The sequence below is a fragment of the Sapajus apella genome, unplaced genomic scaffold (assembly GCF_009761245.1).
Source record: "Sapajus apella isolate SASKATOON/1434 unplaced genomic scaffold, GSC_monkey_1.0 scaffold191, whole genome shotgun sequence".
Taxonomy (NCBI): domain Eukaryota; kingdom Metazoa; phylum Chordata; class Mammalia; order Primates; family Cebidae; genus Sapajus; species Sapajus apella.
In genome coordinates this window covers 300297-315817 of record NW_022437131.1, presented here as the reverse complement: position 1 = coordinate 315817, position 15521 = coordinate 300297, and the positions used below count along the sequence as shown (strand labels likewise).

Genomic DNA, 15521 nt, shown 5'->3' with positions numbered 1-15521 from the left:
TCAGCCTCTCAAAGTGCTAGGATAAAGGGCATAAGCCACCGCGCTGGGCCTAGTTGGGTTTTTTAAATTCATTCTGACAAATTCTGTCTTCAGTTGATGTAGTTTGACCACTCACATTTAGAGTGTTTCTTGATATATTTGGATTAATATCAAGCATGTTTATAACTGTTTTTTATTTGTTGTCCGAGGTTTCTTTTTCTGCCTTCTCTGGTTTTAATTATTTTACATGATTTCATTTTTTCTCCTCTCTTAGTGTATCAGTTATACTTTTGTAAACAACTTTTAGTGATTTCTCTCAACTTTACTATATATTTTAACCAATATAAGTCCACTTTCAAATAACACTCTTCTGCTTAACTTGTATGTAGTGCATATACCCTAATGCAGAGCATTTGTCACTCAATTCAGTTATTCATACACTATAATCACTTAGCACATTGTTGCTATTATTTCTTTAGACTGTTATCTTTTAGATCAATTAAGAATAAGAAAAATAAATATTTTGCTTTACTTTCATTTATTTCGTTTCTAATCCTCTTTCATTGTTTATGTAGATCTAAGTTGCCTGAAGAAAATCTTTTAACATTTCTTAAAGGGCAGGTTTGCTGGTGCTGAATTCCATCAGTTTTTGTTTGTCTGAGAAAATATTTTATTTCTCCTTCAATTTTGAAGGATAATTTTGCTGGATATAGAATTTTAGGCTGAGCATGGTGGCACACAACTCTAGTCCCAGCACTATGGGAGGCCAAAGCAGGTGGATCACTTGAGCTCAGCAGTTTGAGACCAGCCTGGGCAACATATAGAAACTCTGTCTTTACAAAAAAATACAAAAATTAGCCTGGCATGGTGACATGTGCCTGTAATCCTAGCTACTCAGGAGGTGGAGGTTGGAGGATCACTTGAACCCAGGAGGTCGAGGCTGCAGTGGGTCATGATTGTACCACTGCACTCTAGCCTGAGCCAGAGTGAGACCCCATGACCCCATCTCAGGAAACAAAAAAAAAAAAAAAGAATTTTAGGTTGGTGGTTTTTTTCTTTCAACACTTTAAATATTTCACTTCACTCTCTTCTTGCTTGCATGGTTTCTGATGACAATTCTACTGCAGTTCTTTTTGTTGTTCTTCCACAGGTAAGGTGTTTTTTTCCCCTCTAGTTTCTTTCATTATTTTCTCTTTGTTTTTGGTTTTATGCAGTTTGAATATTATATGCCTAGGTGTAGTGGTGGTTTTTCTTGTATTTATTCTGCCCATTGTCCACTAAACTTCTTGGATGTATTGTTTGGTGTCTATTAATTTTGGAAAGATATCTGCCATACTTCAAATATTTCTTCTGCTTTATTCTCTGTTCCTTCTTTTGGTATCCCAGTTTAGCATATGCTACTTGTCTTGAAATTGTCCCACAGTTCTTGGATATTATGTTCTGTTTTATTTTTTACTCTTTTTTTTTTAACTTAAATTTCAATTTGAAAGGTTTCTACTGACCATTGATCTTTTTCCTCAGCTGTGTCCAGTCCGTTGATTAACCCATCAAAGGCATTCCTTGTTTCTGTTAGTTTTCTTTTTAATTTCTAGTATTTTCTCTTGAATCTTTATTGGCATTTCCATCTCTCTAGCTACATTACTCATCTATTCTAACATGTTGTCTACTTTTTCCATTAATGCCCTTAACATATTGATCTTAGTTATTTTATTATTTTATTTTTTTAGAGACAAGATATTGCTCTGCTGCCCAGGCTAGCACATGGTGTCATGATCATAGCTCACTGACGCCTCAAACTCCTGGGCTCAAACAATCCTCCTTCTTTAGCATACCGAGTAGCTAGGACTACAGGCATGCACCACCACGCCCAGCTAATTCTTTTCTCAAGAGACGAGGTCTTGCTCTGTTGCCCAGGCTGTTCTTGAATTCCTGGCCTCAAGTGATTCTCCCACAACTGCTAGAATTACAGGCATGAGCCACCAAATCCGTTCTAATCATAGTTATTTTAAATTCCTTATTTTATAATTTCAAAAAACTGTATCATATCTGAGTCTGGTTCTGAAGCTTGCTGTGTTTCTTCAGACCTTTTTTTTCCCTCTTGCCTTTTGCTGTCTTGTAATTTTTTGTTAAAAACCAGACATACTAGGCAGGGCACGGTGGCTCACGCCTATAATCCCAGCACTTTGGGAGGCCAAGGTAGGCGAACCACAAGGTCAGGAGTTCAAGACCAGACTGGCCAACATGGTGAAACGCCATCTCTACTAAAAAATACAAAAATTTTAGCTGGGCATGGTGGCTCGTGCCTGTAATCCCAACTACTTGGGAGGCTAAGGTAAGAGAATTGCTTGAACCGGGACCCGGGAGGCGGAGGTTGCAGTGAGCTAAGATCATGCCATTGCACTCCAGCCTGGGCTACAGAGTGAGACTCCATCTCAAAAACAAACAAACAAACAAAACCAACATACTATATGGGTAATTAATAGGAACTGAGGTAAATACGTCTCTAGTGTAAGGAGCTGTGTTAATCTGGCTAGGAGTTGTGTTTTGATTAATGTTTGCTATTGCTATAGGTGCTAGAGTCACCAAATTTCTCAGCGTTCTTATTTTTGTCTCCCCTCTTGACTTTGGGTTTCCCAGAGACTCTGGTTTTGCAGCTCTTTCCACTGTAATTTACTGTTATACTAAAGCCCTGATGGTGTAGTGATAAGACATTGGGGACAGGGAGTATTCTATAATCTTTCAATTAAATCTTCATCTTTTAGTGGACCTATGTCTCTGGCCTGGGACCTTCACAAGTGTTTCTTTTTGTATAGCGTGGATCCTCCCCTTAGATAACACAAGTGTAAAGGATGATGGAGCTGGGTAATCACTATTTCCCCACAGCTCTGAGACAGAACTCTGGTAAAATCTTTCCCCCTGGAGAGTAGACATTTGTTATGAAAAAAGCTCTGAGATATGGAGAGCAGGGCCCTCCTAAATTACACAGGCCAATCATTGAGTTTACAGACTTAGGTTCCAGGACTAGCTGTCTTTTTGTCTTCAAAATGGAGCACAAAGTAGCTAACTCCTCCCCATCCCCACACATACAACTCACAGGATGATAATACAGATATGAGAGATACAGCCTAGCAGAGTATCTTAAGATCATGGGCTATTGGGGTCATGAGTTCCAGTCCCATCCCTACCACTTACTATCAGCTCTTGGATCTTGGAACCATCTTTTGACCACTCCAAATCTCAATTATCCCAAGTTTACAGTGCATTTGATGACTCTCCTTTCACTTGGCCCTCTAGTTATATTGGGTCAAAAAGTATGCCCCTCATAGAGCCTGAATTCTCTAGCACCAAATCAAATTCTCTTAGTACAAAATGCCAGGACGAATGATGTGAGAAAAGGGCAAAAAATTCCCAAATATGAAAATTTTCTAGTTTTATTTTTGCTATTATTGATTTCTGCATAAGTGTATTGAGGGTCAGAGAACATGTGTATAACTGCAATCCTTTTGTATTTTATTGAGACATCTTTATGACCTAATAGTCAATATTTGTAAAAATGTTTCATGCCTACATTTACTGGGTTCAGAGTTCTGTGTATGTCCTTCAGAAAAGTTTGTCAAATTGTTCCAAGCTTCTTTATCATTTCTGAATTTTTATGTTTGCTCTATCAGTTATTGATAACAGTAGAAACTTAATGTATTAAGTTTCTCATTATGGTTGTGAATTTGTTTCTCCTGTAGTTCTGCCATTTTAACATTTGATCATGAAAGATAGCACACATATAGAGTCACACACATACACAAAATATAGAGCTAAATTATTTATTACACAATGAAAAACTGGGTAATCACTACTCATGTCAAGAAATAGAACATTGATAGCATTCCAGAAATGCCATTGATATTCCCTCCAGTCATCCCCCCTTTCCTTCCCACTAGAGTTAATAATGATCCTGAAATTTATGGTAACCATTTCCTTGTTTTTCTTTATATTTTACATCCTAAGTAGTATAGTTTAGAATGTTGCCTATTTTGTGTACTGTATATAAATGGAAGTATACAGCATGTATTTTTATGGCTGACATATTTCATTCAATACTATATATACAATGAAATTGAATGTTTATGTCCTTCCCCCCAAAAAATTATATGTTGAAATCCAAATTAAGGTGATGGTATTAGGAGCTGGGGCCACTGGAAGAGATTAGTGCCCTTATGAAAGAGACCCCAGAGAGCGTCCTCACTCTTCTACCATGTGAGGTTACAGTGAAAAACAGCCATATATGAGGAAGAGGGCCCTCACCAGACACTGAATCTGCTATCACCTTGATCCTGTACTTCCCAGCCTCCAGAACTATGAGAAATAAATTTTTTTAATAAGCAATAGTATTTTGTTATAGTAGCCTGAGCAAAAACATTATGTTTATGGTATGAATCCATGTTTTTATGTTTAGATGTAATTAATTTATTTGCATTGATGTGTAGTATAATATTGAATATATTACAGTTTATGCCATTGTTTTGTTCTTTATATAAATTTAGGTTATTTCCAGCTTTTCAATATATATAATGCAGCTATGAAAATTCTTGTATATACTTCTTGGTGTACCCATACACACATTCCTGTTGGGTAGCTATCTGTGAGGAGAATTGCACGTTCAACTGTAATATATGATGCTAAACTTCCAAACTGGTTGTATCAGTTTACACTTCCATCAGTAATGATAAGAGTTCTTGTTGCTCTACATCACCACCATTGATTGCTATTATCTGCCTTTTTTATTTCATTGATAACTAATGAAGTTGAGCACACTTTCATTTTTTTGGACAATTTAGGTATCCTCTTTTACAAAGTGGTTGTATTATTCCCATTCTACTATTGGCTTATGTATCTTTTTTGCATTAATGTGTAGGATTTTAAAAATATCTTCTGCATCTGAGCCCTTTGTCAGTGAAATGTATTGCAAATAGCTCAACAACTCTGTGGTATGTCTTTTTACTCTCTTTGTGGTGTCATTTGACTAATGGAATGTCTTAATTTCAATGAAATAATAGTTAACAGTTTTTTCCTTTATGCTGAGTACTGTTGTGTCCAGTTTAAAAAGTCCGTGCCTACATCATAGTTATAAAGATATTCTACATTATTTTCTAGAAGATAGATGTATAACTGAGCATAAATTAGTTTTTGTGTATTTCATTGTTAGGGTTTTTCAGAGAAACAGAACTATTCTATAGCAAATATATATAACATATATATTGCATACACATACACACACACACAATGATTACATATATATATATATATGGACTGAGAGAGAGAGAGAGAGATTGATTACAAGGAAATGGCTCATGTGATTATGGAGGCTGAGAAGTCCCAAGATCTATAGTCAGCAAGTTCGAGACAGGCTCAAGACCCAAGGACAGTTGGTTTTTCTGTTCAAGTTTGAAGTCAAGAAAAGACCAATGTCCCATTTCAAACAGTCAGACAGAAGTTCCCTCTTACTCAGCCTTTGTGTTCTATTCAGGTCTTCAATTGGTTGGATGAGGCCCACCACGTTAGGAAGGGCAATTTGTTTTATTCTGTCTACCAATTCAAATGTTAATCTCATCCAGAAATACCCCAGGATAACATTTGAACAAATGTCTAGGCATTCTGTGGCCCAGTCAAGGTAACACATAAAATTAACCATCACATGTTTAATGTGAGGTAGGGGTCAATATTTACATTTTCCATACTCACATGCAGTTCATTCAGTGTCATTTGATAAAAATTACCCTTTCCTCAATGCTTAACAATGCACATGTATTGTAAATCAGCAATCCATAATGCATGGGTCTGTTTCTGGGGTCTCTCTTTGATTCCATTGGTCTCTTTGGTTATCCTTGGATTAACATCACACTAAATTACTATGACTTTATAATATGTCTCAATATTTAGACTTTATAATAAGTTTTGGTATTTAGAAGGTAGAGCAAAGTCCTCCAGATTGGTATTTTTTCAATAATGTGTAAGTTATTCTTGACTTTTTGAATTTGTATATAATCTTTAGAATCAGCTTGTCAAGTTCCATGAAAGAAGGGAAGAAGGGAAGGAGAGAATGAAGGAGGAGTTTTGTTTAGGACTGCATTGTAATTATAGGTCAGTTAGGAGAGTATTGACATCTTCCTAACACTGAGTCTTCCAACCCATGACCATGGTATATATTCCATTTATTTATTTAATGATCTCAGTAACATTCATCATGTATTGGATTTAAAACTTCCATTTTATAACTGGTTTTTGCTGATTAAGAAATGCAATTGAATTTTATATATTATCATATCCAGAACATTTGATGAACTCATTTATTCATTCCAAAATTTTTATATATGGACTTTTTTAGATTTCCTAAATTACAGTCATGTTGTCTGTGCAAGACAGCTTGATTTCTTCCTTTCTAATTCTCTATCTTTTCTTTCTTCTTCCCTTCCTTCCGTCCTTTTGCCTTCCTGCCTACATCTTTTTTCTTTCACTGGCCTAGGACCTCCAGTCAAATTTTAAAAGATCTGGGGCTTCTTTATCTTATTTTCAACTTCAAAGAGAAAGCTTTGTATACTCACCATTGTATTTTATGTTTGCAATATGTATTTTATAAACATATTCTAACAAATCAAGGAAGTCCCCTTCCATCTCTTCTCTTTTAATAAAGGCTTCTATTATAAATACATTCTGATTATTAGTAAATGCTTTTTCTTCATCTATTAAAATAATCATATGATTGTTACAGTTTATTCTCTTAATGTGGTGAATTACATTAATTGATTTTCAAATATTATACCAATCTTTCATTTCTGGAATACCTTAACTTGTGTGTGATATATTATTATTCTCATATCTGGTCAGATTCTTCCTTGTTTAAATTTTTTTTTCAGTTATGTCAGTTTTTTAGATTGGCCTATATTTTTCTTTTCCGATAATGACATTGTTGGGTTTTGATATTAGGTTATACCAAATCTTAAAATTACTTGCAGAGTACTCTCTCTTTTTTTAATTCTCTGGAAGATTGTGTTAGATGGATATTATTTTCTTCACTAGTGAAGTTATCTGGGCCTAAAATTTTCTTGGTCAGAAACATTTTGGAAGATTTTAAATACGGATTTTATGTATTTATTTCTTATTATTTATGTTGAAATCTTCAAGATGACATTTTATTTATCTGAATCCAGTAAGTATTGTGGTTTAACAATCTGTACCTGATAAATCAAATAATTCAAATCATTTTGATCTGTTTGTGTTGCCTGGCTTTTTTTCTTTTTTTCGTGAGACAGAGTCTTGCCCAGGCTGAAGTGCAGTGGCACGATCTCAGCTCACTGCAACCTCTGCCTCCCAGGTTCAGGTAATTCCCCTGCCTCAGCCTCCCCAGTAGCTGGAATTACAGGCATGTGCCACCATGTCCGGCTAATATTTTTGTATTTTTAGTAGAGACAGTGTTTCACCATGTTGGTCAGGCTGGTCTCAAACTCCTGACCTCGTGATCCGCCTGCCTTGGCCTCCCAAAGGGCTGGGATTAGAGGTGTGAGCCACCACACCAGCCTTGTTGTTTCTATTTCTTACTCACAATGTATTTTTTCTTCATGTACCTGGTTATCTTTGTGTGTGGATATTGTATTTGAGCAGTTATTTGTTGTAATAATTTATGGCCTAAGATGATAAAATCTTACTCTAGAAAAGATTTTATTTGCATTGTTCAGGCCCATAACAGTACTTCTTGTCTGTTACCACCATAATCTTTGTTCGGAGCTTAAAGTTCACTAGTCTACCCAGATGATGCAAAGCCAAGCTACAAGACTTTGTAAGGACTAGTATATTTTTGGTTTACAATTAACCTGAAGGTACAAACATTTGAGGTTCCCAGTATAATATGGGTGATGGTTTGTCAGGAAACCCTCCACTCCTTTTGATGGGTCTTGGACTCTAATTTCTGTTACTATAGTGCCCTGAAAATGCCATAAGTTCCAAGCAGTTTAGCACAGGCTTATTATTCAGCCACAGATGCCCTCAATAAAAATATAGTTCTAAGACGTAGGCTTACCTCTCTGGATGCTTGTGTTCTCTTGTAGTATAACCTAGTAATTCCTCACAATTGCATTAAGTTTGTAGCCTTTCAGAAATCTGACTTTTTGTAGGATGTAAAGATGAATATGGCAGTCTCCATCTTTGGGGGTCTTAGAGGGGGATATAGAGATGGAAAGAGCCAATTACACAACCTAACGAGTGTTAACAAAGGGGAAATAACGGTGCTAAAAGAACAGAGAAGGGATCTAGACTTGAGGGTTCAGGGATGGCTCTTCTTTCAGAATATGATTAATTTCTTTTAATACCAAAAGCCCATTAAATAGAAGAGGAGTTAATAAAACCTCTACTCCAAGATTTGTGCATACAGAAAGCCAATTCAGCTTGTGAGCCAATTGGAAAACAGCTTCTTCTGAGACTGAGATTTTCTGAGCAAATCACCATGTGTCAGCATAGAGACCATAGAAGCAGGACAAGATCACATCTGATCTCCTGCATCTGACCATCTCCCTGTGAGCTACCGCAACTCTCCTAGTGCATGCATGAACACACACACACACACACACACACACACGGAAAAGTACAAGGATATAAGGTACAAAAACCTTTGTTAAGGGCAACATGAGGGGTAGAGATCCTATGTGTAGCTGCAACAGGAGAGGGAAAGATCACTTCCAGCTAGGGTGGCTTCAGAGGCTGAGTGATGAGGGTTGGGCCTCTAAGAATGAGCAGGACCAGGACTTCTAGAGGGAATAAGAGGGCACTTGTCAAGAAGAAAATCATGCATAAGGACAATGAGACAGAAGAATAAGGCATACTTAGGGCACAGTGTGTGAGAGCAGAGAAGTGCATGACTAGGTTGGAAATGTGTGTCCTGGGGCTCAATTCTGATGGATGCTGAATGCCAGGATGAAGAGTGCAGGATTTACTCTGTGGGTGGTGGGTTTACATCAGGGCCTTCAAGCAGGAGAATGGCAGTTAAAAGCAGGGAAGAGTAAAGTTTAATTTGATGGTAATGTGCAAGGTTTATCTGAAGGAAGGGGCAGGGCTGGAACCAAGAAAACTACAGAAGGGATTATTCTAAGAGTTCTGATGAGAAATGATGAGGCTCTAAGGTAGTGGCAGATTCAGGAGATAACAGTGAAGCAGGAAGGAGGGCTTTCTGTTGGTGGGAAAGGGAGAAATCAGATGAAACCTTGATTTCAAGTTGGGATGGCCTGATCATTTAATAAAGATAGGCCAGTATGATTAATGTAAGGCCAGGAACTATAGTCAAACAACTGGGTTTTCCCTCCCTACCTCCTTCTAGGTCCCGCCCATTGTCTGAGGCCCAAGTCAAGGTCCTTTTCCTCCCTGAAGCTTTCTCTGTTTATTTCCAGCAAACATGGCCATTGCCTTCTCTGAACTCCTATTGGCCCAACAGTCTACCTATTCCTTTAGCTCTTTCTCCAAGTGGCCTCATGTGAATGGGCTTTCTACCTACCCAAAAAGCATCTCATTCACCAAGGTGAAAAATCTTCCTCCTCTGATACCTAGCCCTTTTCACTTAAAGAACACAGTAAAGTGCTAGACATCTGTAGGTCCCTGAGAAATAACTATTGACTCATCAGTGATCACAGGGAAGGAAGTTGAGTAGAGAAAATGGGAGATAACATAAAAACATATTAAGATAGTAGTCCTCATTTTAATACCTAGGTTGGTTCTCAGGCTTGGCAGTAACCAGCTGGTGTAACCTTTAACAGTTTACTTAAACCTCTCTGAGCCTTGGGTTTCTCATGCATCTAATGGGGCAAAGATTCTTTACTCACAGGCTGTTGAGAGGGTACTTGGGATGCTCCACTGTCCTACATAAAGCAGCTATCCCCGTGGGGAGTACATGGTAGGCACTCGGTAATACTGAGGTTCCCAAACGTCTCTAGAGGAAAGTATTGTTTCCTTGTGGTTGGCCTTTGTCTCCCTCATCCTGACATACCCCAGTAGATATACAAGAAGTAATTATGATTGCCTTTTATTGAGTGCCCAAGATGTGAAGATCTTGGTGTGTTACAGAAGTGATGTCAGCACATTGGGAGTGACTTGCCCAAGGACACACAGTAGTGATGATTCTGTCTCTGGGGACTCAAGAGAGGTCTCCTGACTCCTGATTCCAGCTTTCTGTTCAGACAGAAGAGGCATCTACAGGCGTGTTTCTGTGTCTCATATACCTATGCTTCCCAGATGTTTATCTAGAAGTTAAAATAATGGAGCAGAAGAGCAATTGATAGTGCAGTGTGTTTTTTCTCCTATCCCATAATCTATTGATCTGATATTGCTGAAGCTCATATAGTATATATAATTCCTCTTATTACATTTCCAAATTATGCCTCTGATAGCTATGCACATTTTTATTCAAAATCACGTCTTTTATGGGAGGTTGAAGGAACTATTTGTTGAAGTTCTCCTATGTGATAAACACTTTATATAGCCATTTGTATTTAGAATTTACAATAATTCAGATATAGGAAATGTTACTCCCATTTTCTAGAAGAGAGAACTAAAGCTCACAGAGTTTTAGGAGCTTTTCTAGGTTGACACAACTAGTAAGTAGCAAAACTGGTATTTTAGCTCTTGATCACCACAGTAAATAATTAAACTGGTTGCTATAGTACATGTTATATAGTGACCATGTGATGCCATGCACATAAAAGAATTCAACAATACCTATTGATGAGGATGATAATAAACATGAAATAATCTCTCGGGTTTAGACACCTGGGTTGTGGTGCTCATATGAATTTAGTCAAAGCAAAAAGTCAATGTATTGTACTCACCAAAGCCTAGGCCAGCTTTGGCACTAGGTTGAAATGCTACCTAATCTATATATTAAAAGCTCATTAAAACCTAGGCGTGTAGAAGAGCACTCTCATCTTTTCTGCACTAAATCTCTATTATTGGACCCGTGCCATACTGTTTTGATTATTATGAACTCGCATATGTTAAACAACTAGAACCCCTTTATCATGACTTCTATTAATTTCTTGCCTACCTTTTCCATTTGATTTCTTTCAAGAGACCTTTGAAAGAAAATCTGCCAAACTTCCAAATGCCAGTGTGGTGGGGGGCAGGAGTGATAAAATTTACAGCTTTACAAGACTGAATCATCCCATCCAAGAATCTGGCATCCTAGTTGTCAAAATATTCAACAGGCACATTCCTTTTCAATTATTTCAAAAGTCAGAATTTACTTTAGATCTTCAATAACTGCTAAAAGTTGATCTGAAAATAATCAGGCTAAAGACCAAGGCCCTTTTTAACCCGGCTTTTGGAGTAGTTTCTGTATAAGAGGTAATTAGTGACCAACCTACTTCAAGGATTGTAATGAAAATGAAACAAAAAAAGGCAGTGGGGCAATGTAATATATAATATTTTGGAATATATGAAAGGAGAGCAAGACTTGAGGTAGCAAAACCAGAAAGGATCTTCCACCATAGGAGTGGGGAGTCATTTGCCTGAAAAAAGGTAGCAAGAGTGGAGACGGAAGAAAAGTGGAAATACCCAAAGATATTTAGAAGAGAAGGTCAAGATTACTTGGTGGCAGGAAGAAGGAATCAGGGATGATTCCCAGATTTCTTGCTTGGGCAACAGTGTGTGTTCTGTAGCCATCTATTAAGACAAGAGAAACGAGGGAGGAGTTTTGTGTGTGGAAAAGACCAAGGAAGGATGGTAAAATCACTTGGGACATATTGCATTTGAGGTCCTTCAGGGACACTCAGGTGGGTATATCTAATCGTTGGTTAAAACGGATCTGAGTCAAGTTTATACCAAAGTTCACACAGGAAAATAAACATACAAGAATATATAGGAAAAAGAGAATCTACTGAGGGGTCCTAGCTCTACCAGATATATGAAATTATATATATATATATATATATATATATATATATATATATATATTATCTCCTCTATAATTCAACTGGTATATGAATAGCAAACAGATCAATGAAATAGAATAGAAACCCCAGAAAGTTTTCCAAGTACGTATGAAAATTTGATATGTAATAAAGGTGGCATCTCAAATCCCTGAAGTGAATATGGCCTTTTTGATGCCAGAACAACTGAGAAGCCAATTGGAAAAAGAAAACAAAAGATCCGTCAATACTTTATGGCATAAACAAATATAAACTCTAAATGTAAACAAATAAAATCATATGAATACTAGAAGAAAACATAGGTGAATGCTTCTTGGATCTTACGTAGGAAAAGATTTCTTAACTGTGAATCAAAATCTAGAGGCAATAAAAGTTTAATAAATTTGACTACATTTTTTAATGCATGGCAGAAAAACACCATAAACAAAGCTAAAAAGCAACTGACAAACTGGAGAGAAAATTGCAACATATGTAACAGATAAAGGCCTAATTGAGTTAATGTATTAAGAGAACTTGAAAATTGAGATGAAGACTAACAATCCACTAGAAAAATGTGGAAAAGACATGAAACGACAATTCACAAAGAAAGATACTTAAATTGTCCTTAGAGATAAGGCAAAATAAAATGCCATTGCGATATTACTTCTCAACTATCATATTAATGAACATTTAAAAGTATGTCATATGTTGGGAAGGGTGTTGGGAAACAAAACACTCCCCTATATTACTGGTGGGAAAGCAAAAATAGTCTGAGATTCTGGGGAGGGAATAGCCTGGAGATACACATCTGGGAGTCATCGGTGTTTGCAGGAAATGAATGAAATCAAACAGGGAGAGAGGAGGCCCAGGGCAGAACCCCAGGAACACCGCCACTCAAGGTGGGAGCTCAGCTTCCTGGCAGGCACCACCGCCCCAGCCTCTGGAGTCAGGCAGAGATTGTCTTGAAAGCGGGCTCTGGAGTTCTGGGGCTGAGCGCTCTTGACAAAGCCGGGTACCCTCTCTGATCACCTGTCACACCTGGCGATAATGGGCATCAGAATGAGATACCCTGCGAGGATGCTGTGAGATGCGCAGGTAAAGCACTTGGAGTCAGAACGCCACTCCCTCTTCCTCTTCTCGGTGACCCCCCCTTTGCTACACAAACACACCTGATCCCGACCGTCCCCAACCTCACGGTCCCTTGGGGATGGATGGTGAGGTGGGTCAGCCAAGGCGGGGGGGATGAGCTCGGGTGACGCGGCACTCACGTGACCCGCCGGGCGCCTACGTGGGCACCAGCCCCCGCGCCCGCCTGCCTGCCTGCCCAGCGGTCCGGTCCCGGCGCCCGCGCAGAACCAGCTGTCTGAGCTGCTAGGGCGGCGGGGGAACAGCGAGCGGGCTTCAGCAAGCTGGAGGAGGCACAGGTCTGTCCCGGGTCCCGGCAGGTCAGTGTGAAGGTGGGCGCTGCCTGCGGACCCGGGGAAAGGGCGGAGGTGGCTGTCAGTAGGAGTGGGGAGGAGGTGGAGAAGGGATTCGGGAGATGAGTGAATAGGGTGATGCGGAGCGGGCGGGGGCGGGGGGGCGGTGGCGGGGGAGCCTGGCCCGCCTTCTGGACGACCCCCTGCACTAAGCCCTCCATCCATTTTAGTGCTGGAAATGGGGGTTAGAGGGAGCGACCCCGCAGTGCGACAGTGAAACGTAGGTATTCTGAAAATAACTCTCATAATCTGCTCCCATGGAAACACCTGACCTCCGCAAAAACAGGGTGGCGCTGGGACAGGTTGCCTCCGGGGGAAGAGGACACAGAGACAAACGCAGTTTGGAAAGCATGCGGGTTTGGTGCCCGAGGCCTGGAAAGAAATGGCGGCTGGGGTGCGGGGGAGGTAGGGGAGGAAAATGTTGGGTGAGCAGGGCCTGGACTCAGGAAAGGGAGCCGAGTCCCTGTGAGCCCGCTGAGCGCGCAGCCCATACCCCTGTCTCCTGTCTGTCCGCAGGTCTGTGCGTCTGTTGTTCCCAGCGCTCTGCGAGGCCCGAAAAGGAGGAACAACCTGTCCAGAATCCCTGCAGGTCCGTGAAAGCGGGGGGCTGCATGGACAGGGGCCCACAAGGGTTGAGAGTGTGGAGGGCCCCGCTATGGCCGAGTTGGGGCCCCTGCCCATCCCCCTACCCACATGAACACGCACCTTACCAGGCTGAACCAGTGCAGAGAAGGTGGCAGGGCCTGCCAGGCAATGGCTGGCTCACGTGTGTGGGAGGAGTGGCGGGCTACGTGGTGGGCAGAAGGCCCTCTTGGAGGCCCAGCCAGCTTAGTGGAACCCTCACCACGGGTGAGATGCAAGTACTATCCAGACCTGCATTCCACCCCACACCGTCAGTCTCCCATGTCTCTTCTTTGTCTCCTCTTGCCTCCACTCCCATCCCCTAGGACAGGAAAAGGAGAAATCTTAACATGGAAAAACTCTACAATAAGAATGAAGGAAACCTGGGAAACGAGGGAAAGCCAGAAGATGAAGTAGAGCCTGATGATGAAGGAAAGTCAGACGAGGAAGAAAAGCCGGACGTGAAGGGGAAGACAGAATGCGAGGGAAAGCGAGAGGATGAGGGAGAGCCAGGTGATGAGGGACAACTGGATGATGAGGGAAGCCAGGAAAAGCAGGGCAAGTCCGAAGGTGAGGGCAAGACACAAGGCGAGGGCAAGCCAGCCTCCCAGGCAAAGCCAGAGAGTCAGCCGCGGGCCGCCGAAAAGCGCCCGGCTGAAGATTATGTGCCCCGGAAAGCAAAAAGAAAAACGGACAGGGGGACGGACGATTCCCCCAAGGACTCTCAGGAGGACTTACAGGGAAGGCATCTGAGCAGTGAGGAGATGATGAGAGAATGTGGAGATGTATCAAGGGCTCAGGAGGAGCTAAGGAAGAAACAGAAAATGGGTGGTTTTCATTGGATGCAAAGAGATGTACAGGATCCGTTCGCCCCAAGGGGCCAACGAGGTGTCAGGGGAATGAGGGGTGGAGGTAGGGGCCAGAGGGGCTTACATGATATCCCATACGTTTAATGCCTTTGACCTTCCATTCTGACTTCTCTGATGAGAATATTGCCGTCCCTGCTTTCCCTGGTAGATATTTGCCAGGCCCTGTGCTTTAACCTTAAGCTGATATTTTGCTTTAGATGTCAATCTTGTTACCAGCAGCCTTTTGACCCAACTACAGCGCTCTATATTTTAGTAGAGGATTTTCACCCATGTGCATGGAAAAGATGTTAAAGGTACATTGTAAAAAAAAAATAAAAAAAAAAGTTTGCAGAACCGCATATACAGTATTAGCCCATTTTTTATAAAAGTGTAAATATTTGCATAATGCATTTGTTCACAAAGAAAACTCTGAAAGCATGTACACTAAAAAGTAGGCAATGGTTATTCCTGAATGGTAGCCAAAAGTGAGTTCAGTCACCTGCTGGGTAGGTACCTCCATGGCATTCTGCTGCTGTTGTGCCCATCCTCATGTCTTCTCTAGGTGTAACTAGGTGAGTAGGCACTGCTACCCCTTCTCCTGGGTCCTTTACCATGCTATGGCTCCCCCATAGGATGTGATTCTTTTTCTTTTCTTTGCT

The 15521-nt window shown here is 40.4% G+C and overlaps 1 protein-coding gene across 10 annotated transcripts; it reads left to right on the top strand.

Annotated features, from left to right (window-relative positions):
- The first annotated feature begins 13208 nt into the window (after nt 1–13208).
- On the top strand, nt 13209–15221 carry TCEAL3 (transcription elongation factor A like 3). 10 transcript variants are annotated; one of them, XM_032269312.1, is made up of 3 exons: nt 13209–13372; nt 13910–13982; nt 14341–15221. In XM_032269312.1, exon 3 carries the CDS (start codon nt 14365–14367, stop codon nt 14965–14967), a length of 603 nt encoding a protein of 200 aa, XP_032125203.1. In that variant the 5' UTR covers nt 13209–13372; nt 13910–13982; nt 14341–14364; the 3' UTR covers nt 14968–15221. The 10 variants fall into 10 exon arrangements, with proteins under 10 accessions (XP_032125203.1, XP_032125204.1, XP_032125209.1 ...); XM_032269313.1 differs by having other exon boundaries at nt 13210–13360; XM_032269318.1 differs by having other exon boundaries at nt 13211–13339; nt 14346–15221.
- The last annotated feature ends 300 nt before the right edge of the window (nt 15222–15521 follow it).